This window comes from Pyrenophora tritici-repentis, chromosome 9 (assembly GCF_003171515.1).
Source record: "Pyrenophora tritici-repentis strain M4 chromosome 9, whole genome shotgun sequence".
In the NCBI taxonomy this organism is placed as follows: Eukaryota; Fungi; Ascomycota; class Dothideomycetes; order Pleosporales; family Pleosporaceae; genus Pyrenophora; species Pyrenophora tritici-repentis.
Window position 1 is genome coordinate 822,660 of NC_089398.1, and position 22,153 is coordinate 844,812.

General features: G+C 51.1%; 8 protein-coding genes across 8 annotated transcripts; 3 read left to right on the forward strand and 5 right to left on the reverse strand.

Annotated features, from left to right (window-relative positions):
- Window positions 1–1,347: 1,347 nt before the first annotated feature.
- Window positions 1,348–8,749, reverse strand: PtrM4_146780 (TEL1, Phosphatidylinositol kinase and protein kinase PI-3 kinase family; the record flags this gene model as incomplete). Its single annotated transcript, XM_001938843.1, has 4 exons — window positions 1,348–1,731; window positions 1,783–8,513; window positions 8,573–8,637; window positions 8,688–8,749. The coding sequence occupies 4 exons, from the start codon at window positions 8,747–8,749 to the stop codon at window positions 1,348–1,350; spliced, it is 7,242 nt and encodes a 2,413-aa protein (XP_001938878.1).
- Window positions 8,750–9,390: 641 nt separating this feature from the next.
- PtrM4_146790 (uncharacterized protein) lies at window positions 9,391–11,444 on the reverse strand (the record flags this gene model as incomplete). The annotated part of the gene is made up of 4 exons (XM_001938842.2): window positions 9,391–10,149; window positions 10,198–11,220; window positions 11,285–11,358; window positions 11,414–11,444. 4 exons carry the CDS (start codon window positions 11,442–11,444, stop codon window positions 9,391–9,393), a joined length of 1,887 nt encoding a protein of 628 aa, XP_001938877.1.
- A 1,043-nt stretch (window positions 11,445–12,487) lies between these two features.
- On the reverse strand, window positions 12,488–12,729 carry PtrM4_146800 (uncharacterized protein; the record flags this gene model as incomplete). Its single annotated transcript, XM_066109889.1, has 2 exons — window positions 12,488–12,657; window positions 12,708–12,729. The coding sequence occupies 2 exons, from the start codon at window positions 12,727–12,729 to the stop codon at window positions 12,488–12,490; spliced, it is 192 nt and encodes a 63-aa protein (XP_065959872.1).
- A 106-nt stretch (window positions 12,730–12,835) lies between these two features.
- On the reverse strand, window positions 12,836–16,047 carry PtrM4_146810 (SXM1, Importin, protein involved in nuclear import; the record flags this gene model as incomplete). The annotated part of the gene is made up of 7 exons (XM_001938841.2): window positions 12,836–13,038; window positions 13,092–13,637; window positions 13,691–13,822; window positions 13,873–15,247; window positions 15,297–15,757; window positions 15,823–15,901; window positions 15,958–16,047. 7 exons carry the CDS (start codon window positions 16,045–16,047, stop codon window positions 12,836–12,838), a joined length of 2,886 nt encoding a protein of 961 aa, XP_001938876.2.
- A 452-nt stretch (window positions 16,048–16,499) lies between these two features.
- Window positions 16,500–16,613, forward strand: PtrM4_146820 (uncharacterized protein; the record flags this gene model as incomplete). Its single annotated transcript, XM_066109890.1, has 1 exon — window positions 16,500–16,613. The coding sequence occupies one exon, from the start codon at window positions 16,500–16,502 to the stop codon at window positions 16,611–16,613; it is 114 nt and encodes a 37-aa protein (XP_065959873.1).
- Window positions 16,614–17,583: 970 nt separating this feature from the next.
- On the forward strand, window positions 17,584–19,077 carry PtrM4_146830 (uncharacterized protein; the record flags this gene model as incomplete). Its single annotated transcript, XM_001938840.1, has 3 exons — window positions 17,584–18,058; window positions 18,119–18,610; window positions 18,707–19,077. 3 exons carry the CDS (start codon window positions 17,584–17,586, stop codon window positions 19,075–19,077), a joined length of 1,338 nt encoding a protein of 445 aa, XP_001938875.1.
- A 665-nt stretch (window positions 19,078–19,742) lies between these two features.
- Window positions 19,743–20,594, forward strand: PtrM4_146840 (uncharacterized protein; the record flags this gene model as incomplete). Its single annotated transcript, XM_001938839.1, has 1 exon — window positions 19,743–20,594. One exon carries the CDS (start codon window positions 19,743–19,745, stop codon window positions 20,592–20,594), a length of 852 nt encoding a protein of 283 aa, XP_001938874.1.
- A 376-nt stretch (window positions 20,595–20,970) lies between these two features.
- Window positions 20,971–21,983, reverse strand: PtrM4_146850 (FadB, 3-hydroxyacyl-CoA dehydrogenase; the record flags this gene model as incomplete). Its single annotated transcript, XM_001938838.2, has 2 exons — window positions 20,971–21,801; window positions 21,852–21,983. 2 exons carry the CDS (start codon window positions 21,981–21,983, stop codon window positions 20,971–20,973), a joined length of 963 nt encoding a protein of 320 aa, XP_001938873.1.
- Window positions 21,984–22,153: the final 170 nt, after the last annotated feature.

Consider the following 22,153-nt stretch of genomic DNA (forward strand, 5'->3'; position numbering starts at 1 on the left):
GCCACACCATCTCGGCTATCTATCCGGCATCCTAGGAAGTCACCACATGTGCCTAGCGGGAACTTCGGGCTATTAAAGCTAAAAGGAAAAGAATTGGCAAAGTTTCACATGTTTCTGATCACCGTCACCGATGACGAAGCTGCTGCAACGAAGAACGTGTCCTAACAATCGCGGTGGGCGTTGGCGGGGACAAACAAACTTTCTCCCAGCTCAGTCATCAAGATGATACGTTCGTTTACTCCGAGAAAGCGTTTTTTCCCTACCAACTAACTACTGCTCTATTTGCACCATACCGTAATCCGGCATAAAGCTCGGTGCTATCATGACATGCCAACGCCTCCGACCGGTCACCGCGGCCGGATTAACCCCCTGGTCCCCCTCCTTCTCCAGGGCCCCTTCCCTTCATACCCAACGCGTATCCCAACGAGGCAAGGAGACTTCTAGAATGAGAAGAACCCGAGCTGCCTAACAATCACATCCGTACCTGCAAGCCCAACTACTGACAGCAAATTCGTAAGCTGATCCCTACCCAACGTGTCCCGAGCAACGTTGGCCGTCGTGCCCCGCTAGCGCTTCGAAGCAGCCGCAACTTGTGATGTAGCGATCCCACATCAACGGGCGCACGACATCATATGTGGGGGGCTTTTCGGTGCTTCCCAAGCGCGTGCTCATCTAGTTGCAGATCAACCGGGTATACGGCTGCGACCAAGTGTACCAAGATCTTCATGCGCCGATGGTCATCTCTCGTCTGTCTTGTGGTTGCTGGTAAGGACGGTATTGGCAAGCCATCTGTATGTCAGCACATGCGGATCCGGAGGTCCCTGCGTCTTGGGTGGTGACCACCATGCAGGTTCCCACACCTATTTGGGCATACACTGCAGGCGGCCGGGAAATAATTGAATCAGGTAATAAGACGGATATTAGAGACTGTGTTGGACTCGCACCTGGGTAACATGAAGTACTTGACAGCGACAGTACCGGTGAACCCCGCTATTCCATTCCTACCAAGCCTATCTGGCGCCTGCAGTAGCTTTTATATACTAGGATGTTAAGTACTCATCTTATGTTGCCCAGGTGCTCGCCAAGTCCATTTCATCTCGGAGCAAATAAACCAGAAACACCACAGCACCTCTGCAATGCCGCTTCGTCATTTCCTAGTGTTACAAAGAACCCTGCAATTGAGCATGTTTCCAGATAAAAAGGTCAACTCCATATCATGCTACCCGATACCACCACCCAGCCCCTCCCCCTAACAAGTCCCTTTGCTAAAGTGAACACATGACTCCTCATACCAATACATGTATTACCGCCCACTGCTTCCTTGCGGCATTGCAGCACCGCTCAAGCTTACCAGAAACTACACCATCCTATGTAATGCTGGCATAGATTCTCCAAATTCGTTGCCTCTTTGATAAGCCTATCAACCTGTATCTCAGTCGGGAGATCCTCGCCCTTTCCGAAATCTCGGCCTGTGAGCTTCTCCTTGACCCTGCTCAGCACCTGCAATGCCCGCGCATTCTGCACTTCCTTGGCATCGACGTCGTTGTTCTGGGGCGGCGCGACTGAGGACCGGTGACGGGGACGACCGACGATGCTGGACATTTGATGTTCGGGCGGAACGTTCGCTGCTTCGCCCATTATGGATTGACGGCGTTCCGATGGGTAGTTTGGTTCAACTGGGGAAGTATCACGGTGGTTGAGGCGCCACGTCAGAAGAGGATCGTGTATAAACTGTTTTTCGGTTAGCAATAGTCCATCTCATCGTGATAATGCACAACTTACAGCTTCAAGCACTGCCATGACACTCTCCTTGTTACTTCTCAGTACCCGCATGACATGTTCACAAGTTGTCCGGTAGCTGCCCTCGATGTTACTAACTTCCATGGCATACGTCAACATGCGTGTCAACCGGAACGGCACACGTTCTGGATATTTCTCTCGGTGCATGGCTACTTCGAAGCAGTCTCCGAAATCAATGTGAATGACCTTGCCGGTAATTCGGTCAAGCATCAAGTTACTGGGATGGCGATCTCCAAGACCCAGAATATAGCCCACCATTGACATGACTGCCAGCGAGCGCGTGTAATTGGTACGGCGATCAAGCCAGGCTTCCGAAGACTTGGACTTGAGCCACAAGACACGGTAAAGATCTTGACCGGTCGTATTATCCAGCGCATACCCAAAGACTTCGACCTTTTGCATAAGGGTAAGGCAGTCATAATCGGGCGCCATCTGTAGCATGATGCGGTGTTCGATGTTGAGAAGAATCTTCCTGCTATCGCGGTACTCGCGAATGAGAACATGGAGTGTGTCGCTGTTAGGAACAAACCCAAGAAGACCAGACTGCGTGCTAAGCGGAACGGCGGCATAGCGTTGGATGTTGAGATGACGCTTACGTGACTCCACGTCGTTGGAAAGAAGTGTGTTGCAGAGGCCAAAGAGTTGCATGACACGTTCATCTTGGCGGATATCTTCGTGTCCCTTGAGGATATGCGTATGTGCCTTGCCGTCGCTGCCGCGCATTTCCAATTTCCTGGGTCGCTGCTTAGATTGGATGACAGATGCGACTGGATCAAACGATATGATTCGAATGACTGGTTTGCCAACTTGGTACGTTCCGGGAACAGCGAGCTCAAGGTCGTGCGCGTCTTTGAGTTTTGGTGAGACATACTGCAACTCAAGCGTCATCAAGGACGGCAGTTGACGAGCGATCTTGCGGAACACCTGGTAGTAGAGATCCCACGCCTGGTTGAGGTCGCCAATTTCGCCCGATGTCCTAAACGTATTACACCAGTCGCGAGCCTCTTGGAGTTCGCGGCCGAAAGACTGGATAAACGAGATCTCGCGCAATGTCTCCGGTCCCTTGTCGAGCATGGCATGCAGGGGCGCGAGTGTAGCGAACATTCCGTCTATGTTATGGTCACCGAAGTAAAGTCGGCTGGCTTCCTCGAGGCCCTCGTGCCATTGTTCGTGCCATAGGACGGCGATACGAATGAGCTCGTGGCTCACAAGATCAGCTTGCTCGACTAGTTTTGGCGAATGCTCGCGCATTGCCTCCATGAGCTCCTTTGCCGATCGCTGGCGTCGAGATACATCGGACTTCATCGAGACTGTCAACGGGAACACCAAAGCTTGAGGATGTGCCTTTCCAACTTCGATAAGCAGCTGGTGGATAGACTGTCTAACCACAGCGTTTGGCTGATTAATCCTAGCGAGGAGTTGCGGGATAACCTCGAGCCACGTATCAATAGGTACCGATTTAGTTCCTTCTGTAATGGTACGATTGACTCCCTCCCTTCCACCATAACCAAACCACAGCGTAAGCAGTCTGAGTGTATCCTGAAGCGAGCTAGTTGAAGACAGCGCGATAGACTTGAAGAAGCCCTGAATAGCCGGGATGACGTGATCGTGGATAATGTTATTAGGCACTTCAGTAGCCTCCCGGTCAGACTTGGACGTGATCGAGTTGATGACTTCAAAGTTGGCGAGTGCCCAGGCATGCCATGCTTTATACCAGTCCTTGTTGTAACGTGTGGCTGCGGCGTAAGCGGCAAGTATCTCGTGCACATACTCGTGTTCCCATTCGCCGTCCTGAAGTTCTTGCTGCCAGTCTCCCTGCTTGAGGTAGCATTTGGCAAGTAGACGATGGCATTGGACAAGTTCGCTCGGTGAGACACCTGCTGCTGATCCATTCAACATGGCTGATCCATTAATACCATTCACGCCGTTATGCCCATTGGTGGTAGCAAATGGATTCATGTTGTTGAACATGTGCTGGCCATTGGACATGCCGTTCATTCCGTTCTGACCCATCATTGGATTTGCTGCGGCCCTAGTTCGCATAGCCAGGTCCTCAGACAGTCGTCCGGTGAATTCCTTCATGCTATCAAGGGCCTCCTGCTTGTTGTTTTGATCTGCCCACATGTATTTGTACGTAGTATACGCAACCGGGTGTGAGATAGCGTGGGCATTGTTGCGTACAAACTCGACGACAGTACTGTCGCCTGTACTCTCGATATCCAGTAGTTTCTGCAAGGCCTTGTTTGCGAGGTTCATCCTATTGCTCTTGCGGCAAAGGTTGGTATACTTTATCCACATGTCGGTTCCTTCTTGTGGTGAGATGACAAGCTGTCGCACCTTGATCATGCGCTGCCAAACTTCCGGGTTCGGTTGTAGCCCCCTGAGTCGCTTCATCCAAGTCTTTCGCATGCTCTTCTGCTTTTCATGGTTTCCCTCGTTTTGCTTGTACTGCATAATCTCCTCAAGTTCCGCCAACATCTGCACGCGGATCATTGGTAAATAAGCACGCTGGTACGACTCTCCCAAAAGTGAACTGAGCTCGGTGTCGAGACCCTTGCGAGCTTTAGCAATCTCTTCCACGGCGATTTCGAACCGGTTGTTGTGGATATTGAGAATCGATGCGAAGAACGCACGGTCGGGCGACTGTTCCTTCATGACACCAAGGTAATTATCCATGTCAGCAAACTTACCCAGACCCCATGCGGCCGTTGCGGCAAGCGGTGCTATCGCCTTGCGGTACTCTTGTGTCGCATTGGCCCACTTCTCCTTTGACAAGCTGGAAAGAAGATCCCATTCGCCCAGAGCGTGCAAGCAGCGCATCTTGCCCATGGTAACGTCAAAGGAGTCTGGCTCTTCAAGCTCACGCCTCTGGTACGCTGCGAGCGCTTCGTCCCACTTCTGCAACTTCTCAAACCAAGTCTCTTTCAACTCAACGTCATGGTAATTTTGCGCCTTACGCAAAATACCGAAGGCAGCATCGGTCTGCTGCAGTTGGTTGTTGATACTGATAAGGGCTTCCACAGCGCTGGAATTCTGCTCCGCGTTGAATTCGAGCTCCTTATAATGTAGTGCCTTGGCAAATGCGTGACATTTGCCGGCATACATGCCAAGTATCCGGACGTCGATTGGTAGAGCCTTGTCGTCGTGTTCCATAAATTCTGCCAGGTTCAGCAGGACTTGCAATATCTCAGGCGGGATATTGGGCGACGTGAGTGCAGTCTCGATGGAACGCACAAGCTCCTCTTGGTATTGATCATACAGCTCTGTCCAGCACGAGACAAATGCAGAGTTGAACAAAGTTCTGGCGATTGGGTTGTACACGCTACCGAGTGGTGTGCAGGCGCGCAGTGCTTGTTGTGGTGATTCTCTCAGCAATTCCACGCTGAATCGTCGCATCCACTCGATCCAATCCTCTTTGGTCGTTTTGTTCGAGGCCTCCCATGCTTGTTTGAGATGCTGCTGGTTGACCGCTAGCTTTTTGGTGAGGATTTCCGCGGGATTCAAGTCTTCGTCATCTTCACCGTAACGCTCATCTGGGCTGAGATCTTGGGGTAAGGGTTCACCCTTCTGCAACTTCGAAACGATGCGCCCATAGTTCTCATGAGGTACCTTGTGCGCAATAAAGATCTTGTTCACAGTAGGTACAAAGTGGATGTAGTCTGGACCGAGCTGAAAGATAAGTGCACAGAGCGTCTCGAGTGCAGTCTGCTTCAGTGTTGGCTCGCTACCAGAAAGCACTCGACAGAGAGGGTGCACGATACGTGCGGCGAACTCGGAAACATTGACTTGCTTTGAAAGACGCCCTAAAGTTTCGATAGCATGTCTCCGGATCTGTATAGGTTGGCCAGGCTTATCGAACATCTTGACCATGACTGGAATGATGAGATGCATATACTCTTCGGCGCTCGAGCCGAAGATGAGGAACGCGTGTAGTACTCTCTCTGAAGGTAAACGCTTGCCAGTCTGATCAGAGTCAAGCACACTGAGCATGAGTGGTAGTACATCCGCCAAGTAGACCTTGAATTCGCCTTCCAACGAGCGAGCAATGGCCTCGATCAGTGAAAGAATGGTGGCTTGGAGCTGTGGACTGCTACTCCAGTACTCTTTAATCGTTGCCAGGATACTTGGTAAGTAAGGGCGAATGTGTTGGCGAACGATCCGAACGAGTTGACTGAGCTGGTTGAAGTAGCCCTCCGACCGTCCCGCTGGCGTAGATTTTATGACATGGAGGAAACCTGGCACAACCTGGTTAAGGAAAGACACACACTTCAAGCCCATTGTTGCGTAAATGTTCATAACAGCCTCTACGATTGCCGTGTGGTACTGGACCAGTGATGGATCTTTCAACAGACCCATGAGTGTGCTGATGACGATTGTGGGGTAATACTCTTCGTTTGAGGGCGTGATGCCTTGCATGATGAGCGAGACATCGGTGATGGCCTGCGCTTCCAAGATAAGGTGCTTGTCGGGCGACTGCTCCATGATCTTTTGATACTCGTCGGGGTCTAGAGCTCCAAGGGTGCCCATGAGCCTAACAGTTTCTCTTCGGAGTTCACCTTCCTGTTCTATCTTCACAATGCTCATGAGAATGTTCATCAGCTCTGGGTAGTCTCTGTATGGCTCTATAACATAGCCAGCGTTGGTAGCTAGCTGCCCGAGAGCTTTCAGAGCAGAGAAGCGCTTAGCATCCGACGTCTGATCTTGCATGAAATCCAGGATGACGGGCATCAGATCCTTGATGTATTTGATCATGCCCTCGCCGCCGACTGTGGCGAGGTCACCAATGGCTTTGAGTGTCGTTGACGCGACTTCTGGATTTGGATCCTTACACTTGGGCAAAAGGACCTCGACGATTGGGTCGATCAGTGGCTTGATGAGACTGTCAGCAGCACCGACAAGACTACTAATTAACTTGGCACTTTCTTCCTTACTCCGCGGGCTGTTGGCATAGTTGACCTCGGTGAGTAGCTGCAAAAGGACTTTGCGGAGTGAAGGGAAGACATAAGCAGGATTCACAGCTGTGAGTCGACCAATGATGGACATGGCAGCTTCTCGAATACCGAATACCTCATCGTTCAGTGCAAGGAACAGAGTACGAACATTGTCCGCTTTGCCGAGATGTCGGTCGAACCGAGCATCCAGGGCTATTAGGACATCCCACCTTATGTCTGGATCAACGTCACCCACACCGACAGTCAAGAGTTTTTCGATGATGTCTCCAACTACTTTGGTCGCGTGAGTACTTGTCTGGTGGACAATAGGATCCTTGACAAAGAGCTGGCAGCAAGTTAACGCGGCGCGTTTGCGGATCTCGGGATTATCCGCCTCTACGTATCGGATCGCAACATCGCGAACAAACTCGTTCAGAACATGGCCCGTGAAGTCGAAACTGCCGAGTGTGTGCAGGGCTAGTGCAATCTCAGCTTCTCTTGGGGCGATGGTTTGTGGGTCTTTGTGGTCACGTGTCCATATTTGCGGAGGCTGAGATACCTGATATGGGCTGCCTAGGGGTAAGAAGTGTCGGCCGGCGAGGATCTGGCTGAGGAGATCAAGGAGTTTTTCTTGAATCATCGGCCGCGAAGGCGGTACGTAATGCGCCATGTCTACAAGTGCTTGGAAGAGAGAATCGCTCAGCCCGCATGAGAAAATAGGGTCCAGTAGTCGCTCAACAGACTTGGTGAGGGCTTGGCCGACCGCTGCTGATATCATACTAAGACATTGGAATATAGGCGCTTCGTTGATACCGCTCTTATTCCGGGACTTGGCAATCAGGCCCTCCTGTATGAAGCCTAGAATCCCCTCCAGATAAGGTGAGATGGCAACTCCGACGGCATTCGCAATCTGACCAATGGCTACGAATGCCTTGTCTCGGTCGCGGTCTTTCCTAATTAGACCCTGGAGGTGTAGCATACATTGATGCAGGTACTTTGTGGCGAATTCGGTTGGTGAATAGCCAGCGAGTATAGGTATGATAAGGACCACTTCTCTTCGAACCAGAGCATCGCGATGCTCCCGGTACTTGAGTACCTGCTCAACAGTCTCCTTGTACTTTTGGTCATTCATAAACATTGCGCTCTTGTCGAGCAGCTCCTTCATGGTAAGGAGCGAGCCATGGATCGCTTCATTGGTGTTGATGGTGAATCCGCGGAGAATCTCGTCGTAGACCTTGCCGAACCAGAGCTGGCGCATTTGCGAGTCGCGTGGGGAGATGATCTCGAAGCATGCGCTGATTGCCTCGGCGGCAGACTCTCGAATGAGGACCTTGGGGTCCCGGAGGGCAACCCATATGACTTCAAAGATTTGTGCAATCCATTGGTACATGAGCGTGGGAGAGTTTTTCGCCAGCTCGCGTAGTATGAGGACAGCAGCGAAGCGTCTATTCTCCAGGCGCTCCAACTGCAGCCACTCCAACGCGCCCTTGACCTCTGCCTCGACCAGCTCTGCCGTGAGGGTGCCGCCGGGCTTCGCCAGTCGTCCCAGAGCCTTGGCTGCTACCACCATGGCCGTGACATCCTGGCCCCGCATCACGGCCCTCAGGTACGAAGCAAAGCGCGTCGTCTTCTGTCCTGCATCGTCGCCGCGGAAGTCGATCAGGGCGTTGAGGGCGTGGATACCGCCGATGCGTTCGTTCGAGTCGCTGCCCGTGACAATGAGGCCGGAGATCTTGGTGTAAACTTCATTGTTGAAATTGGTAAAGACGTTGGGCGCGAGTTCTGCGCAACATCAGTTTCCTGTAGCTTGGGCGGGGGCCCTCGATCGCTCTGCTGCTCACCTCGGTGCGCCGCTTCAACCGTCTGTCGCAGTGTGTTTGCTGCTCGCTGTCGTGTTTCGTCATTTCTTTTGCCCGTCAGCTTCTCATCACGTTCATTTGGCCTTGTCGGGCTCACTTTGAGCGTAGTTCGTGGACTATGCGGTCCAGCGCGGACGAAAGGGGACCTTGCTGCGTCATCTTGACTGCTTCACCTGAAGCCTGTCGCAGCAAGAGCGTATCTGCTCACTCCATCCATAGAAAGGACAGGAGAATGGTATTAGAGGGGCGTTGACGGCGAATTGGTCGTCGCCAAACTTACTGGTCCCGACGCAAGACGCATGTCACGAACCCGGCCTAGCGAGCTTGGACCGTACCACGCTAGTCGCGGGAGCTAACCCTAACCTTCACACCGGGGAGGCGCAAATGGGATGACAGCCCACTGGTGGCGCGGTCAACACATCGAGTCGGAGACGGCATACACGACTGCACCGCTGGCCCCAAGAAACAGACCACCTGACGATAGTCTCCCTTGGCTCGCACATGCCAGTCCCAATTGCGCACCCCCTCATCATATTATGTCATGCTTGTAAGACGATTATTGCCATGTCAGAGCTGGCCTACTAAGCCAATTCAAGTTTCCAAAGAGCGTTATCGGCCACTCTTAACATTAAAATCGCTCACGTATTCTCACATGGACGTGCGCGCACCCTTATCAGAGACACTGTCCGTTCACTATGATACACAACCACTCAACGCGCGCCTTGCGTAAGGTTAGAGTTCCATATGGTATCACCCCTGCCTGTCCGCCCTTCTAACTTGTAACGCCCGTAATCACATCTCTAGCCCGCAAGCACACCCTCGGCGACATGTCCGATTACGCCGCCAATCTGTCCAAAGAAGATGGACTTTAGGATTGTTTCCCCCTCGCCCACAGCCCACATGCCCGCCTCACTTAGCTTCTCTCTCCATATCCTCCTTTCCTTTTCACTCAATTCATCCCACTTTCTCGCCGCCACATGCTTCTTCAACACTTCCTCGTCCCCTGCGTGCACTTCTGTACTGAGTGTGCCTTCAGATTCATGGTCGTGGTGTATTACCAAAGCTTTCGGTTCAGGTGCATTGGCTGGTTCCGTGTCGGATAGGACGTGAGGGAGATGCAAGTGTAGTAGATCGGCGATGCGCTGCGATGTCTTGACGACCGGTGAATCCGCATTGTTGAGGATGGCGTTGTGGCGTTTCTCGCGGAGCGTTTCACCAAACGTCTTCTGCTGGCTTGCTGCCTTCTGCAGTCGTACCGGGAGTATACCCTTTGTTAGGTCGCCTTCCGGATCTACAAGTGACTGTATCAACAGAGCTAATACTGCAACGACCATGGCTACGGCCAGATAAGTTGCTGCCGTGAACATGTTCCTTGAACGTGCCGTCTGTAGCACATAACGTGATCCTACATGTTGGAGTGGAAACGTTTCCACGCTAATCGTATTTCCAAGGCTAGTGCTGGCTAGACGGATATACTGAGGTGGCGTCTGGCGGCCAGCAGAGACGTCGGGCTTGTAAAATGGCGAAAAGATGACTTTGGTCATTTGCACATCATGTACCTGAACTCGATTAGTACACTTTCTTTGGACTGGTACATCCCTACTCACATTATCATACTTGTTAAACGAATGAAATGAGCTCAATGAGTCCCTAGCCGGGCCATGGTAGTCCATCGTATACACCGTCAAGGAGATATCGATCGCCCCTACAGCTATCGCAATCTGATATGCACCTTCGTCGTCTGCGTCCAGGAGGCAGACATCCATATCGGTAGCAGCTTTGACATGCTTTGGCATTGTCTTGCGCAAAACGATACTGCCTGGCCCCTGCTCGTACAAATGCAAAAGCAACAGTTCAACGCCGGTCCGATTAGGCTTGTTTGATAGGAGTAGTAGATGCTTTGGTGAGAGCCACCGTACACATCTTAGTTTGCTCCGTGTACCTTTCTCAGCATGCGGTATCATGTAGACTTGAGTGTGCTCGCTCTTTTCTCTAGCTTTATTCTTGTCGAAATCATGGTTCACATTCTGCACAAACACCTCTTGGTTAGTCACATAGGCTACCCGGAACCGCCCTTGTTCTTGCGTGAAAATGTCCAGATCATTCGCCTCTTGCTCTTTGGTTAGCGTGATTCGCGTTATTATGTTTTGGCTTGTGGGTTTGTTGGATGTTGCGCTGAAGATGACTACTTCGTTTTCATCGCCAGCAAGACTGGAAGCAATTGCTCCAATCCGCCTGTTGGGCGTACTCGAGGCTGCACGCTGTGGTGGCGATAATCTGATGATCCGCTGGTAGCCCTCTTTCCTTGCGCCGTCCGATTGAGGAGTGGTGAAGAGCGTAGTTTGGCTAAGAAACTCTAGTTTGCCGTCTGTCTTCTCTGCTCCTGGCCCTTTGTTCTTCGGTAATTGCAGCTCAAAGGCGCGCAAATGCTCATTCCGGCCATTTAAACGGCTTTCTTCACTGCTGTTGTTACCGGCAAACAGAATCAGGCCATCTTTTGTTGAAAGGTTGTCCAGACACGTTATTGAATCGTCTTTGCTCGCTTCGATTTCCGCGATAGGTTGTACGGTGGGTGCGCGCGAGCTGAAGTCGAATGCGGTGATTTGGTTCTTTACTCCAGATCGGCCTGCCTTTAAATTGAGATGCGCGGTCAGCGTACATTTGGCGTGCGGCTCGTGTAGAAATTGCACTTACGCCTCCACCACCGCCGACTACGAGAATGCCAGGTCTGTTATTGGCGAATGTGGCTGCAAAGATGGGGTAGCTGGCTACTTCTGTCAGCCATACCAGACGTGCAGCCTTGCATATGCAGCGCAAACATACTCTGAGCCTTGGACACAGTAGGGCGTGACATCGGAACAATTCGAGGTTACGTGATGCGCGTAATGCCGTCGCTGTCCAAGCGTCGCGATCAAGGTAGCCAGCTGCAATTGAAAAGACGGGACGGTTCGTGCGGGGAGATGGGTAAATTCGGTGCAAGACAGTCGCATAAATATAGGGATTCGATTGGTGAAGTCCGTAGGTGTCTGAGTGTAGGTATCGGGATGGTGTGCTTCCGCTTCTGTCCACGTTGCGCGTGGGATGCGAACAAACGTGCCGGCGCAAGCGTCATCGTCTGCCGATTCGGCTTATCGATAACGCTCCGACGTGACGTCCTTTTGGCATTGTCAGTGCAAGAGCCATGCCCCCACAGAGGAAATCGCAGAGGACACTTGCATAACGTAATATTCTCACAGACGGGTACATATACATAGGGTGTACGCCATCATGTGTCGATGTAAGCCTTGACGGCAGGAACATGGATGCCGTGGGGCCATCAACCAACACATGTTGAGCCAACAGAATCTGCATGCACCTCTTCAGTAAACATGTTAAGAGAATGAACTGGCACATTGCTTTCATAATCTCAATATTCTTTAATCCTATAACAGGTAGTACTATCTATTCGGCCTTTGGCCTGGGGGACAACTTCATCCACATACGTCATCATTCCAAAAAAGCAATGGTACCTCTCATGGATATCGTCCTCCTCTTCTCGCAAGCAATAATGCCAAGGCCCAGAACAACGCCATACTACACTATCCCTGCTACCTGCTACCAGAACACACCTCCGGCTGATGTCATCTTCAGTCTAAAAGTCAAAACGCCAGGATGCTCGCTAATGGAAATCCAACTAACTGCGTGCTCATCTTCGTTCGACACGGACATACTTGGTCCTATTTATCTGGATTTCAAGTGCCCTTTTCGTACGGATATTCGCCATGTACTTGATAACGTGTGTCATGCGGCTGCTGATCCCCATTCACATGTATTTGATCTTCTTGTTCCGGCGTGCAATCCTAGCTGAGACGCCGGGTTTGTAAGGGAAGTAGCATATGCCATGGATGAAACAAAGCTCTACTGTGGCACCACTGGTGGTAGTCCATTCGCAATAGCAGCCTGGGCTTCTGCTTGAGCTTGCGCAATGACGTCGGCTTGATGGACAGCGCTCTGGACCACCTGTTGTTCTTCTGGACTCAGGTTCTTTGTGAGATTCTCATATAGCGCAGGTTGCTCTTGCTGGAGGCCTGAGTACTGTTAGTCTGAGCTCTCACAGCATTTTCCACATACTACTTACGGAATAAAGCATGCTTAAACATGCCATATGGCTCGATCTTGTCGAGCGGGGTTTCGAGGAGACTTTCCTCTTCTAGTTCGTCGTCATCCTCGTCGTCGACGGAACTGAACTTCTGTGCCTATTCTCGATTAGCTCTTGCTTACGATTGCTCGACATGCAACACGTACCTCCTCATTAAGGAAGTCAAGGTAAGCGGCACTCTCGTCCTTGATATCCTCAGTTTCATCTGCTTCATTGTTCCAGTCGGCCTCTTGTTCCCATTCTTCGCCTTCTTCCTCTTCGTATTCAGCAGAGTAGTCGAAAGCGTCTTCCTTCTTGGCTTCTTCACGATCTACAGAGCCATTAGCATTAATAGGTCATGATAGCAGGACTCCTCAGACTTACTCTTGAGTGCCGCAGGAAGTGTTTGGAATAAGCGTGTGACACCTTGCAACAGACGTGGCCAGCCTTGTTGTACGCTGACTGGGACATCCTGCGCTCTCAGTGTAAGAAGTGCGCAAATGGCGGAAATACACAGCTTCTTATCGTGGACCCTGGTGAAATTGTCGATGCTTGAGAACCAGAGGCTGAAGAACTTATTGGTCCATCCATTTGACTCGAGCACGTGTAGTGCCAGTGCGGGGTTGTAGTAGATGGAGTTGATGACCACCTCCATAAGATGAATCCGTAGGGATTTGACTTTCGGCTCCTCGTTTGTCAACACATGCATTGTCAGCCCGATGAACTCTGGGATGTAGTCATCGACAAAGCCGCGCATGTTGAGCATGATGATCTCAGCGAGCTTGCAACCACAGATACGGTCGACACCGCCGACCTTGTCATCTTTGAAGATAGTCCTGACCATGTCGAAAATTGCGTCCAGATATGAGCGGTTTTGGATCAATGTTGGGGTACCGTAGTTGACAAAGTTCTCAAGCGCGGGGAGCATGTCTACGACTTGTCAGCAACATTTCATTGGGGAATAAAAAAGGAAATCCGCATACCTTCAAGGTACAGTTCGGCACCGGCCTTGAATGTCCTATGTATCAGCTCGAAAGCTTGCCACATTGTGCCTGATATGCTCTTGGCTGCAAATGTGCAGCTGTCGATGATTTCGAACACCTCGTTGTACAGGTCTATGAAGACATTAGTAATAGTTGAGATATCATTCCAAACAAGAGCTTACCATAAAGTTTATTTTCGAGTGTGATTGTAATGACAGGCATAAGAATAGTCTCCAAATGCAAGAGCACATCGGGCGTACTCTCGAGAGTAAGAATGAGGGTGCCGATGGTTTGCAGGACACCAAGCGCGGTGATACTCTTCTCATCAAGGAAGTCGCCGTATTCGCTGTCCTCGCCCTTTTCTTGATTTCTTGAGACCAGCTCGCGCACAATTCGCAAGTAGGTGTCACGTAGCTGCTCACTGAGAGCCACGGCGAAAGGTGTCAACTCAGGGGCAAAAACTTCGACAAAGTCCTCCATGACATTCGCCAGCGCATCCACATCGACCTCGTTGGCAAGCTTCAACAGCTGCTGCATTACCTGAGGAATGTTTTGCTTCATGTTGTTTCGGATGACATCGTGGCGGATAAGGGGCTGTAGTGACAAGGCAGCGGCGACACGGACAGGGAGGGTCGGATCAGCCATGGATTCCAGAATGTTCCGGTAGATGATGATGAGGTTGTTCGGATCCTTGAAATCGAGCTGTTCGAACTTCTCTAGCGTATCGCAGGCGCGAGCACGAAGGAAACCGTGGGGACTGCGGAACTCGGGAAATACATGGCGGACGAAGAAGTACTCGACCTGGTCTGCAATGGGGCTCTTCTTGCCCAGTATAACGCCAGAGAGTGTACCAATCATACGCAGCGCACCCTCCTTTTCTCGCGGGTTCTTCTCGTTGTCGGCGGCGGCTTCATACCTGTTGACGACTTCGTTGACAAAGCTCAGGACACTGAATGTCTGCTTACGACGGCTCTTGGTGAGGGTAACGAGGAAGTTGGTCGCGGCAACGTCAGGCGCGGTTACGTCCTCGTAAAAGTTCAACTTCCTGTGCAGGTATTCTTGCGGCTCGTCCTTGAACAACTCAATGTCCTCGTCGGACTGGCATAGTACCGGAAAAATGAGATGTGCGATGAGGTTCTCCGTGTGCGGCTTGAGCAGAGCCCACATGGTCTTGGGCTTGACGCATTCGTCGAGGAAGTTGAGCGTGTAGTACAAGCTCGCCTTTGATAGCCAAACCTGCTTTCCAACCCATTTTTCGACCTGCTGGAGATAGACCTTGAGGATCTCGGGTGCAAAGTTGGCGATGAAATTCTTGGCGACCTCGGTATAATCGACCTCGTTGTTTTTACCCAACGCAGACGGGTTACCGTACCTAACGTAGAGCCTGTTCAGGTTTGCGTATGACCACTTCTTCGCCTTCCACCAATGGTTTACCTCGCGCTCGTCGAGATCTTCAGGGAGGGAAGTTTCCGGCGGTTCCTTGCCAACGACCGTCAGGAATAGAGTACACCAGCCGACCATGACTTGCTGATCGCGGAGGGGCGCGGGGAGGTCGAGCTATATCCTAGTCAGTCACCTTATTCCTTGTTTTCCGGAGATTCCTTACGTAGATGGCGTGCTTGTACACCTTGAGTACTGTCCGTAATATTTCTCCGGCTTCCAGGCTCGACTCGCCTGCAAGCGAGTTGCCAATGTTGAGCAGTTGTGGGAAAGTCATTTCGACAATCCTGTCGAAATCCGCGCGGTTCTCCCCCGACTTGAATCTGTAGATTTTGCATATGGCCAGCAGGCACTGCACACCAGCGAAGACGGACTCTATGTTCCCAGCATTCAGCAGTTGTATGGTGATATCGAGGAAGTCGGGCCATTTGGCCGGGAAGTCGTATGCGAGTATTTTCTGCAATGTAGGGATGAGCTGAATGCGCACTTGTGGCGGAGAAGCGACGAGGACGGGGACCAGGCGGGTACGGAAAGCCGTCTTTTCGTCTTCGGGTATAGGCGTTGCCTGACTGTATTCTTCGGCGGGTGACCAGCCTTTTGATACGCGGTTCTTGAGGTAGACGACGGCTGTGGGCAGGCGTCAGTGATGGGGCCTTGATAGGGCAGCAGCACAGCTGCAGGCGCGTTCTTACTCGATAGGCGTTCGGCATTCTCTCCTCCCTGCTCGAGGATATTCAGCAGACCATCGAGAAAACCTGGCTTTTCTTCGGCCTATTCTTCTTGTCAGTTTCCGTCTCATATCCGCGGCTGCTGCGTCCAACACGCACATGCTTGAGGTCGAGTTCGGCTTGCTGTCTGACGGCGGCATTTGCGTCTAGGGTCGCCCGGATCCGGTCCCGCAAACCGGCAACGTCCATGATGGCGACGGCGTGTCGAGGCCTGCGTGGTACTTTGGCGACACAGGCAGGAATGCTAAGGGCGGGTGCGGTGAGAGGGTAGCGGGGGTCTAGTCGAGGTTATCGCCGTTCTTGCGCCCACCAACAGCAATATTGTATAAGAATTGGCGGCAAATACAAAGGGCAGGTGCAGAGACACGCGTGTGTTTTCCCTGGAATTTGCGCCTCGTCGGGCTTGTGCAGCTTGTGCGGGACGTGATGATGGAGGGGCAGTAGTTAATTTTGTGTGGATCAGAATCGCGGCTTTCCCTCCAAGCATCGTTAGCGCACGTGGCGGTCAATGCACTCTTCCTCCGCCTTCCATGGCGAGCATTCCTGCTTCCTATACCACTCCCTTTTCACTCTCGCCATTTGCGGTCCCTTGGCGACGAACCGCCGATAGCTAACTGATCGGGGCGTGCCGACCTATCAGTATGACTTGCAAAAGAGCCGCTTGGCTGCCGGCATGTGCAGAAGCCGTACCTGCAGCCGCCGGCCGCAACACCCTCACAACTGTCACGGGATACATGATCCCGGCGCCGACATAGTCACCTGTTGGTGCCGAAACAACTATACCTTTGTTCCCATCTTTTCAAGTATGCCAGTACATTACAAGCGCTGATTCAAATATGTGAATGGTGTCCATCACACCTGAGTCAGCATGTGCAGAATCAAACATGCTACTGCGTGCAACATATACCCGCTATACTTTTCCGCGACAAAGTTCTGCCGCAACTGCCAGCAGACATGGCATTCTCAAGTTTCCACATTCCAGGTTCAAAATAATGTTTGGTAGCGATAAAATTCTGCCTATCAGACGCGAATGAAAAAGACGATATCCGTGGTACACGTGCACTTATCGGAATGCTACCTCAACAAACCTTGGAACCACATCTCATTTCATTTGCTGTGCGTTTTTTATTCCGTCCGTCATGTGGACCATCTTATGTGCATTTCATGGCCTCAAAACTACCTTGAAGCACACCAGGCCCCCTTGAGGCGCCTACAAATTCCCAATCTCATAGCCCACAGGCAAATGCCATACCCCTTACCGAAGGAATCTCATGCTGTGCAATTGGTCCTGAACCGTGGGATCAACTGTGCTGTATCAGCCTGAAGTTGATTGACATATTGCGTCCGTATACAACGGCAGTGGGTTTTCTAGACAAATTCACAGCCGATCCACTTTATTATCAATGTGGCTCATTGCTGGTTGTGTCCCAAGATCTGTCTCTCTATACGGACCCAGTCCTGTTCTGCACGCCATGACGAGTCTTGACAGTTGCAACCATGGTTGAGCTGGAGGCGCTTTCATTAATCACTGCGCTAGTAACTGTGTCTCACCAAAGACCCGTTTGCATTGTGCTCTAGCTTCATAGCCCTCGCTGCATTGTGAACCAGGCTTTGACAAACGAAAGTCTTGTACTCTACACTACTTTGTTCGATTGTCTCATTGTACTTCTCATAACCTCCACACTCGTAGACAGATACAATTCACGAAACAATCTAATCGACACCATGGATCGCACAACCAACATAATCAACGACGACGAGGTTGCACTCGCGATGGCAATGTCCTCTCAGGGTAAGAAGCAGGCGAAAAATCAGAAAAAGGCGACCAACAGCGGCGCATCTGGCTTCAAGGCACCCAAGAAGCCCAATGGTGTACCAACCGCGAACAACAAAGCAAAGCCAGCTGCCACTAGAATCAGGAATCAAGATACGAGAGTCAGATTCTATGAGGCAAACGGCTTGAAAATACCGCTGTACGATAATAATGGTCAGGGAACCAAGAAGAGGCAGCACCCTCGCTTGGCAAGGTCCTTGCTCAACAGGAGCGTGGACAATTTACTCGGCATCGTGGAGCAGTATGCCGGCGCCGACAAGAAGCAAAAGTTTATAAACAAGGGAATTTCAAAGCTAAAGCTTGCGACTTGGATCGAGGAAGTGGAAACACTGGCACTGGGTCGCAATCAGAAGTCGACCTTGCCAAGTAAGTGCAGACTGTATTCACTCCATCGCCACGCGATGACACTAACAAATTTGGTCACAGATAACAGCCAAAACAAGACAGACAAAGCTGCCGGGACCGTGAGCCCAGCTCTTACAACTCATACCCAGCAGTTCACAAGACAAGCGGTCCCGACCCCGACTGAGCCCCAAACCGTTGAAGATGATCGTGCGCGTGGACCCCTTGGCGGTAGGAAGAGAGATGCACCCGACGAAGGACCTAGTATCCAACCGCTTCAGAAGCATCAGAAGCGTAACCACGAAACAAATACGGGAGCGATTACTGGACAGTCCAGCGAGGAAGGTCTAGTGGGCTTGCCAGGGAGCCAATCAACTCCACAAACGCTTGCTCACATCAACATTTATAGCAATACCGACACCGCTATAGATTACAGACATGATTTTATGGGGAGGACTGGCCTTAACCCTTCCGATCCCGACCGTTCTTCGGTTGTCCTTTGGGATCCCAAAGAGCACCACGTCATCACAGCCATATCCTATCCGAATGGTGAAATGCATCTCTTTGAGACAACAGGTAAGATTCGATACTTCTGTTTTTTTTTCATACATACGAAGCGCTTATAATGCTACTTGGCTTGTTGCTTCACTTCACTTTACTAACTGGTTCTAGTCCCAAGCGACGGGAGAAACGTTCCTGCTCCGCGTAGTAATCCGTTTCTCAAACCAGGAAAGCATGGTCGCCACGGCGATTTTATCGCAGATCCTGATATATGGACCGGCCGCGGCCATCAAATGGAAAGAAACGATTCTGCGAGTTGGGAAAGATACAAAGAGTTCCAAAGGGTGTTCGAGCAAGATCGCTTCAACAACCGAACGTCCAATGATGGTGTAGCTCTCGACCAGACATCAAAGGATACATGGGTTGAGTGGCAAAAATGGTACAGCGGGTTTTTAGAGAAGTATCCTGGCTATGCCGTCGCTCACCTGTGGCCTTGCGGTTGCGAGGTGATGACTGATGGCACGGAGAGCGAGGAAGAGTGAGACAAGGAAAGTTTTAGTGACCTACGGGCAAGTAATCGCTGGCGATTGGTTACAGTTAGAAGATTGGCAGAATGATACCAAATATAGTCTAGAAACCGATATTTTGTATTGTGGAGGCTGATAAGGCCCAAATTTACACTGCAGCGTGACAGCTTCACAATGCCATATTTCATTGTCTCATGTAACAATCATAGTTACAAGGCTTTGTTGAATCTTTGCACTCTCAAGGGCTCTCTTGCCTTTAGCCTCGGAGTTCTAAAATGCTCCTGCCTCCAGTCTCGAAAGACCTGGTACGTGCTTATTCAGTGACTGCGCCAGGGAAGAACGACCGGTGCGGCTTGCAAACACACGCGACGGCGCTCTGATCATGCACCCTTCTACAACCACTTTACACATCAACGCAGAAAAACTTCCACGCAACGCTCATTTACTCTATCACCGCTCTTTCTTGCGCTCTTAGGTAAAGCTATATTGCCCACAGGCTGAAGTTGAGAGCAAGACTAACGTCAATATATAAGACATCTACAGCGTGCCGGCATCTCTAAACCTCGCCATCACCACAAAACTCACCGGCTTGCTTACGATTATAAGTGGGTACCGATAAAGACATCTCCGCATATTACAAACGCCAAGACCAATACTCACGCTTTAGTACCGCCAGAAACATGGACTCCCGTACCGAGTTCTACGCTTCCCGTTGGTCTACTCGTTCCACAATACGCCCAGCGTCGCGCACGACCGATACTCACACCGCTTCTCTTCTATCGACTCCCGTTTCCATTCCCTCCTTAAAACGCAAAATCCCAGAAGCACCAACGATAGATAACATGGCGACACCAAAAACGAGTTTGGGTGCTTCAACCTCGAGCAAGAGACGAAAGCTATCACCTTCAAACGCAGATAACTCCACGAAGTCGAGCGAGATATACTATTCCACGCCTCCTATAACTCCGGACCAACCAATCTCGATCGTGCCAACCACAACCCTCAAAGTCACCATCCCAGAACGACAAACTACTCTGGAAGAACAACGTAAGATCAAGCTACGCGTAGCCGCCGCTAGGCGATGGGTTCCAAAACTGCAGAACCCCTTTCCAAAGAACAAGGAGATCAGAGAAGCCTACCAATACAAGCTTATGCGGCACTATACCGACGGACAGCCTCAAGTGCCAGTCATCAGACCCCCAATTGCTACATCTCCCCGTGTCGATGCTCTTCGAAAGCACTTCCCGCTTCTCAAAACCCCCCAAAGCACGAACAGTGACGAAATCGCAAGAAACCAAATGCTCCTGCATCGCAATAAGCAAATCACACGAAGCCCGATTGGTCAAAAGCTGGCATGGGAGGCTTTTTCGTCGCGAGAACAGGACAGGATAGATCGCGGCCGCGAGGCTTTGATGCGCTCGGGGCTGTGGGACGATGACCTGGAAAAGGAGCAACGGGGTCAGGCCAACAACCTACCAGAGTGGAGGAAGGCACACACGGGTCAGTTTGCAAAGGGAAATAAGCTATCATAGATTTATTAGTCATGCTGCGGGACAGAACGACTGGGTATTGCGTTTGGTATGGCGGGGAGTTTCATGTATGGACAGACCGGGTTCGGTCACCAAGTCTTGATTATAAAAGACAATGATTTCATGAACTTAGCCAACTTTCTCTTCAAGCATTAGATCTCCTTCTGTAGTTGGGTAAGACAAAAAGTATCAGTTAGAAACTCATCCGATGTACTTCAATCGCATTATTTACCCAGCTGCTATCAGTGATGGCTGCCTGGAAAGTTCAGTCATATCTAGCTTCACTGTGACCTATCACATGTCACCAGTTCATCGCTTACAAATGCACTAGATACGAATAGATATCCATATCTTATACACAAATCATGGCTTCAGTTTCTTAGTAATCATAAAATCCCTTCCCGCTCTTCTTGCCCAACCAACCCGCATCAACCATCTTCTTCAACAGCACTGCAGGTCTGTACTTTGAATCGCCAGTATCGTGATACAGCACTTGCATAATCGCCAAGCATGTATCAATACCGATGAAATCAGCCAGCTGCAGCGGACCCATAGGTACGTTGGTTCCATTCTTCATGATACTATCGATATCCTCCTTGGCGCCTACACCCGTCTCCAAGCAGATGACGGCCTCGTTGATGTAAGGCATGAGAATACGGTTGGCAAGGAAGCCAGGTGAGTCTGCAGACTTGGAGGGGATCTTGCCCATCTTTTCGCAAAAGGCGATGGCGGTATCGATGGTGGACTGGGACGTCTGCAGGCCGGTGATGATCTCTACTCCCTTTTGGATGGGAACTGGGTTCATGAAGTGGGTGCTAATGACGCGCGACGAGGCAGAAAGATCGGTTGGGTCCGTCGTGGTGCTTGCGGCGATCTTGGTGATTGAGATTGACGATGTGTTTGTCGCGAGAATGGCATGTGAGGGGCATATCTGGGCAAGTTGCGAGAAGATTTTGTGCTTGAGCTCGGGGATCTCGGGGACGGCTTCGATGACAAAGTCGACATCTGTCAGGTCGTCGAGGGATGTGCTGGATGTCAATCGCTCCCTTGCTGCAGCGGCGTCGTCTTTTGAGATTCTGCCTTTTCCGACATCTTTCTCGAGGAGTTTGTCGGCGAATTTTAGGCCCTTGTCGATTGATGCTTGGGAGTTGTCAATCAATCGGACTGGTACCGAGGCTTTCTGTGCTGCGACAAGAGCAATTCCAAGGCCCTACGTATGTCAGTCTGGCATGCCAAATTTTGTGCTATGTGCCAGTATACCATTTGCCCTGCGCCAATGACGCCAAGCTTCTTTACTTCAGCGGCAGCCCCAACAGAGGGTGTCGAGCTGAAGGTACGGCATTGTTGCCTTAGTGCGCATCGTGCAGCCTGTTTTGAAGCGACAGAGAACATGATGATGTTGCGTGAATGCGATTGACATGTAACAAACAGTGAAAGTTGAACAAACATGTGATGCGGAACAAACGTTCTCCAGCCGATGAGAACCGTCGCGGGTCTAGCCGAGGCATGACGTTGGCGGGCGGCGGGAAGGTACGAGATCTAGCCCTATCTTGGCGTGTTTG